This window comes from Phocoena sinus, chromosome 7 (assembly GCF_008692025.1).
Source record: "Phocoena sinus isolate mPhoSin1 chromosome 7, mPhoSin1.pri, whole genome shotgun sequence".
Lineage (NCBI taxonomy): Eukaryota > Metazoa > Chordata > Mammalia > Artiodactyla > Phocoenidae > Phocoena > Phocoena sinus.
The window spans coordinates 29,897,667-29,907,268 of NC_045769.1; the positions used below are offsets into that span (position 1 = coordinate 29,897,667).

The 9,602-nt window shown below is 43.8% G+C and overlaps 1 protein-coding gene across 1 annotated transcript in view; it reads right to left on the reverse strand.

Moving 5' to 3' along the window:
• The window catches only part of ADAM23 (ADAM metallopeptidase domain 23), a 171,844-nt gene extending 162,466 nt beyond the window's left edge, over positions 1–9,378 (reverse strand). Inside the window, exons 1-2 of the mRNA XM_032637474.1 lie at positions 9,117–9,378; positions 7,774–7,991 (exon numbers count right to left, since the gene is read on the reverse strand). Coding sequence (XP_032493365.1) covers positions 7,774–7,991; positions 9,117–9,330 — 432 coding nt within the window. The 5' untranslated portion in view covers positions 9,331–9,378. The remainder of the gene's footprint in view (positions 1–7,773; positions 7,992–9,116) is intronic.
• Positions 9,379–9,602: the final 224 nt, after the last annotated feature.

Sequence of the window (9,602 nt, forward strand, 5' to 3'; positions counted from 1 at the left end):
AGCCTGAGAACACATTACTGATAGTTTGGGTTACTGCTACTGATCACAAGGGTTTTCCATAACTAGCCCCAGAATTTGGACAGATATCAATGGAACTGTCCAGATAAAATTACCTCCTGCCATGCACTGACCTGGGTAAACAGGCCTGGAAAAAATGTTGAAAGGAGAATGGACCGGCAAATGTGTAGTATTCAGAAGGGGGGCAGGGGCAACAGCTCTCCTCCAGAGCATTTCACTTTCTCCCCTTTACTCCACAAGGAAAATTCATCTGCTGAAATCATGCCTGTTGCGTGTGGATAAAAGGAGTCACATGATGTACTAAGTGTTCCAGGAAGATTAATCTGTCAGCAGTGGGACTGATGGATTGACAGAGAAAGAGAGAGAGAGACAAGAGGCTATGACAAGAACACAATACAGAGGAGGAGGGAAGGACGGATTTGGGAGAAACGTCAGGACTTAATATGTGACTATTTATAGACAGAAGATGAAGGAGAGAAAAGAGTCAACGATGACTCCCAAGGTTCACTCTTAGGTGGCTGGGAAAATAGCACCACCACTGAGAAAAGTGAGCAAGGCGGCCAGGACAGCTCCCTTCCTGCCTGTCTTTACCCTCAGCCTGCATGATGCCACCAACCCTAGCCAAAGCCACTGAGCAAATAACGCACTTGCTATTTTTTTGACTGGCTATAGAGAGAAGGATAGTGGCCCAATCTGTTAACAAAACCTGAGAATAAGTGAAGGACGGAATGACACAAGCAGTTATATAGTTAGCAGGAAGGAGCCCAACCAGGAGTAGGAAGAGCAGAAAATGTTATGTTAGGGACACATGCATGCGAAAGCAAGACCTTGGATAGCACGACGTACTGCTGGAAAGCATGGCGGCCATCAGATCAATCCAGCTGGGTGAAATGATCAAAAATAGTCCAGACTTCGTGAGAGAGAAGAATCAAAGACTAGGGTCCAAACTGAAATGCCTACAGGAGCTGGGCGAGTAACAGAAATGAGGACGGGTGGCGTTCGGCAACAAGGAGTGCAGGTGGGGGCCACGGAAACAGCACGCGCCCACCCCATCTAAAGAGGAACCACAGTAGGTAGGTTACTCTCACCCAAGACCGTAGGCCCAATCTTCCAATTCTTCAAGAGCAACCCTCCCACCCACCATTCTCCACCACGTACGCTACTTTATCTTCTTCAAGCACTCGTCAATACCTGAAATCTCTGTGCTGCTGTTGCTGTGGTGTTTATGGCCTGTCTCCTCCCACTAGAAGGTAAGCTCCCTAAGGAGCCACAGAATTGGCACTCAATCAATGCTCAACCAATCATTTGCTCACCTCCGGACGCATCAGGAGGTGAGCCATTTGATACAAAATAAATCCAAACCCTTGATCTCTCCACAGCCTTCCCCTTCACAGCCTTTCCCCTTTGCTGCCTGCTGTACCCAACACGCCCTAGTCTCTCTCCAGCCTGGACTTTTGCAAAGGATAAGACCTGGGTTCGAATCCTGACCCTGTCTGCCACTTACTAGCTGTTTGTCCTTTGTGAAGACACTAACTGTAACTCCCAGCTGCTCCATCTGACAAACACGTATTGGATTTCTAGAGGAATCAAGTGAACTTTTTAAAAATTGACCATGAATGTAACAATGATGTCCAATTCTTTTAAATTTCCCACACTTGGGTTTCCCCTTCTCACACTCACCACACTGTCTCCAGCAGGGCAGAGCCTCTGCCTGCTGACTGTGGGTTCCTCTCTACCTCCTCCACCCTCCACCCTCTTTCCACCTCCCGAAAACTTGTCTCCTAATTGCTCTTTAGGGCCAGCTCCATTGTTTCTTCCTCTCTGAGGTTTTCTTTGACTTTCCTGAGTCCCCACAGCCCTTTGTTCCTACAACTAGCAACACAGTGACAGGAAGCACACACACACCACCAGCTGTCTTTGGATGCCCAGCAAGTCACGAGCAAAGGTAGGGACTGAGTGTTACTCTTCCTCGCTCTTCCCAGGGTCTAGCACAGTGCCTGCTTCGAAACAGGTATTTGCCAAACAGAACTGAACGCCTCACAGATGTAAATCTGATTGACTGGAAACTATATGAGTGGACACCTTGGGCTCCACCATTGAGAATTAACCAGTAGCAATGACAAAATCTCCCACATGGTCAGCTTGTGATTACCCATGTTAATGGTAGGTGAAACTGAGAGGGATAATCTCAGAATTGCTAATACAGGTATTCTCATGATTTTAGGTAGCGTAAGTGTGATTTATGCAGTGCGAATAACTTGAGATCAAAATTCTCTCTCCCGCCGCCCTGTCACAGTGCCAAAAATGCTTAACAGTAACTTAAGGCGCTTTTGAATGTCAATTTGAGTACAACAGGAAATTTCACAGAAAGCACTGCACTCTTTCTAACATAGATAGGAGTGTTCAACCATCAATTCATTCAACAGATATTTACTGAAAGCCTGCAATATGCCCGGCATTACAAGGAAAACCGTTACAAGCCTGAATTCTACGTACTACAATTCTGTAATGACTGCTTAGGAAGACCTAGAAAACTTGGGAAGGCCGCTGAGGCCAATACCAAAGTTCGTATTACCAAATAAACTAATAGTTTCCACACGACCAGTTCTAAGGACCCAGTATTTCTTTCTGCTGATCCACACCGAGGGCAGTGGAGCAGCTGGCTTCTGGAGGGCCAAGAAACGTGGAACCAGCTTTGTCCTGAAGCAGAGTAGGAAGTAATGATAATCATCGTGATCTAAATTTACTTAAACATCTCTCTTCTCTCTCTTCAGCCTGGGGCGGTGGGAATAGGCGTGACGAAAAAAAACAACTTTTGTTTTTCTGAGTTGCTGCCTAGACATTTTACAGACTGGAAACCCTGCTCACACCTAGAGTCTGGACATTTAGATAAGGACCACACTTTGGGATTCCTACCGTAAGTCCCTCTTTGCTTTCCCCAGATGCCTTTTAAAATAATCACTTAGAGTTAAGCCTGTGAAAAGTTAGTGACCTCTGACCCAACCACCTTATAAGTGATAGATGCTTGCTACCCTCTCTATCTTCTGCTTACTGGTGACCTGGGACAAAGGACTGTCCTTCCCCCCCACTCCTCGTTCATTGTCCCCCAACCTTTTCTGGGATCTGTGAATAATAAATCTTGTGACTCTACTTCTTTTGTGTGGGTGTATTGAAACTGTGTCTTCAGTCAAAACGACCCAGTGGTTTTCACGTCCCCAAAGTGGAAGCTTGGATGCTGAGGGAGATACTTGCCGACCCGTGTGGGTGGTTTGTGCCCCCTCATTCAGCAGGTCATAATCTGTATGTTCTTAATTCAATACACCAGGTCCGACTCCCCAACACTGTAGGGAAGGTAACGAAAGACTGAGTCATATCTCAAGTCCAAGGAGATGACTTTCATCTTTCCCCAGACCCTGTGCTGTACATAATGTACCTCTTCCATCCCTTCCCAACTGCAAGAGAAGAGAATCTAAATAAGTAGGATTCAAGGCAAGTAGTTTTTGACTAAAGGCAAGTAATTTTTGACTAAAGGCAAGTTTCAGGAAAAGTTTTGAAGGGGAGCAGAATATACTCTCCCAAAATATGCCTCTTTGGCATAAACATTATTTTCGGCTCGTTATTTTTAAGAAACAGTGGACACGGGAGCAGCTCTGTAAACCAAGCAGAAGTTACTCTTCTGTAAGAGACATTTATATTTATAAGAAATCTCCATTTGTAAGGGTGTTTCCCTCTCTGTACCAGAGAGGAGGATACTCGAAATCTCCAGAAACACATTATCAGCATAAAAGGCAACGATTTAAATCTGTGTAACAACCTTACCCTCATTTACTGTGCTTTTCCTGATAGCCTCCCATCATCTTGTCTTTAGCTGGACAGTTATTTATTTAAGCTGATGGCTGGGCCATCTCAAAGTTACTCAGTTTTCCTGAGTCTCTCCCATGTACACAGGAGGCATACATGTCATTAAACTTCTAATTTTCTCCTGTTAACCTGTCTTTTATTACAGGGTGTGTCTCAGCCAAGAACCTGGAAGGGTAGAAGAAAAATTATTTTGCTTCCTCCACAGGTTCATTAACATTCTCAGGAATAGATCTCATAGGATTATCTATGAATTAATTAATTAATCTAAATTGTTTCTGCCTCTTTTTAAATGTATATTTTATCAAAATATTGAATTAATGGTTGATAAAATGCTTATGTTTACTAATCATAAAATTCCATTTATGCTTGTAAAAGTTCTACAGGTGAAGAAGATAAGTCTTGATAACAAAGCAAAACAAAATGTTTCCATTTCAGACCCTATTACTTCTACATGGTGGTAAATTAACCTCCTAGTTAGTAAGAAAAAAATTACAATAAATCATCAGAAAATAAAGCTGTCTATAAAGAAACCTGAATTGGGTTAAGTGCCAAAAATCAAAGAACATAACTGTTTAGATCTGAGATGACCATGTTCCCAGTCTGCTCTGGACCATCTAGGTTTATGCCAATTATCCTGGAATAATTATTAAGCGTGCCTACTTTCACTCTCAAAAAATGTCACAGTTTGGACAATAAGTTATACATAACCCTATCTGGAGATAAAAAGATTCCTAAACAATCTCTGACAAAGAAAACTTTAAGATTTTCAAAAACACTAGTATGACAGCCTGCTTTGCACAGTCTGCTTTTGAACTTACCAATTTTGAAAGAGTTAACAAACATCTTAACTCTCACAACTGTAAAGTAGTAAGCCCTGCTCAACTTTAAATACTTACGAAATAAATACGGAGCTGTGCCCTATAACCTATATCTGGGAATTTCCCTCTCCACCTCTACCCACCAGTCTAGGATTCCAGGAGAATGGCACAGTGATTCAGCATTTCTAAGGCATTCATTAAAATGTGCTTGGGCGCAGTGAAATCAGGGGAGAAAGAAAGGTACCTAATACACAGATATTAAAATCAAAACTTCTTTTATAAAAGCAAAAATAACGGAATTCCATACTTTTTCTCTTACTGAAACATTTGGAAAGCAGCTGAATTGACAAGTATCTCCCATCACTATGATTAGGCAAGTCATCCAAAGATACAGCAGAAAGCATATGCAACACTTTTTGTCAACTAGTTCAAGAGATGCTTCAAAACAGAAGTGCAAGGGAAATCACAGAACACAGAGGGACGTTTCAGGGAACCCATACAGGAAGAACACTGTTTATCCCTGTATAAGAGCACTTTTTAGAATCTTGCTTATCTCATTTTTGTGTCTCCTGAAGGACAGACCTTGTCTTGTCCATCCTTGTACCCCTTATCTCTTATCTCTGAATCTTCACCATACTACTTTGCACATGACAAATGTGCAACAAATACTTGTTGAATCAAACTAATAAGAAAAGAAGAAAAATGCTTTCAAATATAATTTCGACATAAACATTTTTTTTTTAAGATAAAAGAAACCTAACCACTATGGGGGGTGGAAGTGGAGAGGTAAAATCATTCCAACAGCAAGTATGTGCTCCCTACTAAGAAATCTATTCCTCTACATGAGTGGTGGGTAAAGTTTTAACAATCTTACTATCATAAAAATTCAGATATACTGTAGTCAAACCAAGTCCCACCAAACAAAGCAACCAAATAAGGTTAGACTAGAAGACAGGAGTTAGCCATAGCCACCGACAGCTCAGTTATTAGAGAAGTTTCACTAAAGTTCCCTTCAAGTCCAAACTCGAGAGGGCTTGAGCATTCTTTAAAATAGGCTTTCAGGCCATTTTTTTTCTTCCTCCAGCACCTTATGCAAAGGCACTGGAATTTGAGAACTTGTCACTTAACCATAGAGGATCTTATTAATTAGTAGAAAAACCATAAAATGGGCCTCAATGCCTTTATCAAGAGGAACTTGGATTCTTCTTCCTTAAAGACACTACCCACTCCTCCTATCAACAAGACAAACGGGTAGACAGGATCCAGGAGTCAAGCCATCAAGTTACATATGAGCAGATCAGAAAAGGGCCATGAGCAAGGAGATCCCTTCATCTCAGCCAAGGCGGGTAGCAGCCACTTCACAGCACCGTGAAGCAAAGTTAAATTCTCCAATAACATCCGATATGAAGGAAGCATTTTCTCAGAAGCCTGACTTGTAAATATTAAATATTCAGGCCTCTTGAATTTTACATCAGCTGTTTTACAATCCTGGGAAAGGCACCTGAAGGCCTTAAATTTCTAACTCTCCATTTGTAAAATAGGAATAAATACTGTTACCACTTACCCATATTTTAGAAAACGAATAAAAACAATGATGCAAACCATAGATACTTTCCTTAAATTCTAGATGTTTAGACAATGACTGTTCTTCTCAACTGAACAGGTATAATCCGTAAGGGCTCAGAACGAGCTTCCCCCCAAATGTGTCACTTTTGCATGAGGATTATTTTGAACTAAAGGCACAATCAAGACCCTGCAGTTTCAAGAGAAACTACTGCCCCTCCCTTAACTACCCAGCAGACTTAAATTGAGGATTTTTTCCCAGAAAAGAGTTATTACGAGAGATAAATTTTATCTAAGTGGCCCCATCTATATGGCAGGGCAAACATCTAATTACCAAACATCTGCTATTTTTATTGTCCTATGAATGACCCTCCTGTCCGTGGAAGCCCGAGGCCCCTATGCCATTCCTTAGCTCAGGATGGCATATACGCCTCATTTTACCTTTCTGTCTCTGAACCTCTCAGGTATGTGGGGCCTCTGGCCCTCACATGCATACATACGAGATTAAATTTGATTTTCTCCTGTTAATCCGTCTCGTGTCAATTTAATTCTTGGACTAGCCAGAAGAACCTAAAAGGGTAGAGGAAAGTTTTCTTCCTATCCTACAAGTCCAAAGTAAAATATTTAACAAACGGACTCTATTTTCCGCTCCTAATAAAGAAAAGAGGCACTGATAACCCATTGTGGACATCTGCTTGGGGTCCAAAATTTTATTAACTCAAATAATGACTAGTAAGCAGGAAAAAAAAGATCCCTTGAACTCTTTGGATAGTAAGCACCTTCATCTTCCACTGAATGCCTTTTTAAAACTCAGTGACACTTTCTGAACCAATCTGCAAGTAAAGTTACTGCTCACGATGAATGCAGATAAACTCTTGAAGGATTGTGCTGACAAAAACTGGTCTCTATATTATATAAATTGTTTGCTTACATTCACCATAATCTTTTAAAATGTCATCTTGTTTACCTACTGAAAATATAACAACAAAAAAGTATTTTTTTCCTACTGACCAACTAAAGAAAGAAAGAGGTTGTTCAAACTTAACCACTCAATTTCTAAGTGAAAGACTGATGGGGAATCAGCAGCCCAACAGCTTTTTATAGCAATTTTCTGGGTGCAGATTGAAAGCAGTTTTCGTCATGGGAGGTAGAATACTGCACCCTTACATAAAGCCTCACAGATAAAAGTCAGGACCATCAACGTATTCGCTTAACTACTGTTCAGTGTTCAATGCACCTACAAGAAAAATGGACAACATTTCAGCTGTTAAACTTATAAGGCGATAAGAAAATTCCAATTGCAGTTTAGTGTCAGAGAGGAAAGACAGACAGCAGCCCTATCCCAGTAGATCCCAGGTTAATTCCCTCCAGTTTCTCCCCTATCATAATATTAATTGGTTTCCTAATAAAATGCTGCAGTAACATTTGTGAAATCAGATTCTGGCAGAAAATCAAATCAAAGGACAACTAACTTTTCATGGCAGCCACTTTTGCATACCCAGACCCTGCCTACCTTGTTATGTTTTTGCTGGTGTCTTGCCTTCGTGTCAAGAACGTGGTAAGGGCTTTCCGAGTCTTGGTTGATGTAATATACGAGTCTTGAAGGCAGTGTGATTTCCTTCTGCATTGCATTGCTGTAACTGCTATTACTGCTGCTATTCTGTTGCAATGTGTTGTCTTCATCTGCCAGGACTCCCAAATTGTTTTCTGCAGTTTCATTCCAGTGCGGAGCTGGGGGGGGAGGGGGGGGAACACAAACATACACAAACACACACATACCCTATAAATACATAAGTACTAAAATGCATTTTTCCATTAATTGCAAAAACAAAGTTTTCTACTTTTAAGCAGGTAAGGCGTAGAGACACAGGAAAGCAAGTTATTGCAACAATGAAATGGCCTGGATAGGTTATCAGTCAATAAGGCTTATACAACAATGTACTGTTTATAGTCTTAAATCTATACTTCTAAGTCTGGTGGTGGGGCTGAGGGGGAACGGACTTGAAAGAAGGGTCATTAAACGAACATGCTCAGGGTTTCTGCCCCTCACCTCCCCCCCCACTTGGGAGTCTACAGAAGCTCAATGGGACTAGGACTAAGAGTATCCCACCTGAGAGCTAAGAACGCTCCACAGATAACTTGAGTGCGGAACTCATGAACACGGAATGTTAACCGATTCACTTAACAAAATGGACAATTCCCTTTTCTTTTAACTTTGAGATGAGCAAAAATCTTTTGCCATAGAGGGATGCAGATGCTGGCAGCTTTCCAATTTCTTTTTATTTTCCTGCCTATGACCAGCTATCTGCGGTCACTGATGTCCAATCATCAATGTATTGAACATCATATTATCTTCATTGTTCATTATAATGACAAGCATTTTGAGAAATTACAAGCCAAAGGTTTATATCCCCGAAGTTTCCCTCCCCCACCTTAATTCCAACAGCAGTGAATAAACCCACTAGGCAATTTGAGGAAACACGTTACCACTATTCTCATCACATCCTCCCGCACTCACGTTCAGACTCCACCACCCAAGAAAAAACTTGCTCCCTCGCTGCATTTCCCATCCACCGGTTTCCCTAAGTTGCACAGAGATCAGTTAGGGACCCCGCATCCACTGAATACCTTCCAGTGGAACCGGCAGTAATTTAGTGAATGCAACAGAAAAATGGACTTCAAAAAGTGAACTGGAATGAACGCCGGTTTGGGAATGAGAGAGGTGGGCAGGCAGAGAGAGGCTCGGAAAGGCCGAGCCCTGGACGTGTCCGGAGCGCACGGACCCGCGTGCCCTTCGCTCTCCTCTGCAGGGCCCCGTGGGCAAGGCAATGCAAAGGGCACCTGGGCCATACCCACCGCTGGGTGCAGCTGCCCGCCAGGCGCGGGGCCGGGATGAGGCGACGAGTGGAGGCAGCAGGAGAAGTGCGAGGAGCAGGCGGCAGGGCGGCGCGCGGGCCGGGGCGCGGATGGGCGCCGGGCCGGCGGGGCCGCCGCGGGAGCAGCTGGAGGCTCGGGGGAGGCTGCAGCCCTCCACGGGCGGCCGCCCGGAGCTGTTGCCGGGTGGCTTCATGGCTCATAGCTCCCGGACGCCGCTCGGTGTGGCCAGCGAGAGCGCCGGGCTAGGCTGCGGGTAAGGTTGCGGGCGGAGCCGGTCACGCCGGCTCGGCGCGCATGGTGCGGCCGCGGACAGGGGGTCGGAGCTCGGGGCTAGGGGCTGGGCGGCGCCCCCTGCCGTGCTCGCCTCTCAGCCCCTCCCGGTGTGGCTGCTGAAGAGTCCGGGGGTCCCAGTCGCTCCGCCAACTTGGAGCCACCCCAGATGCTCCTCCCTCCCTGCGGCGGGCG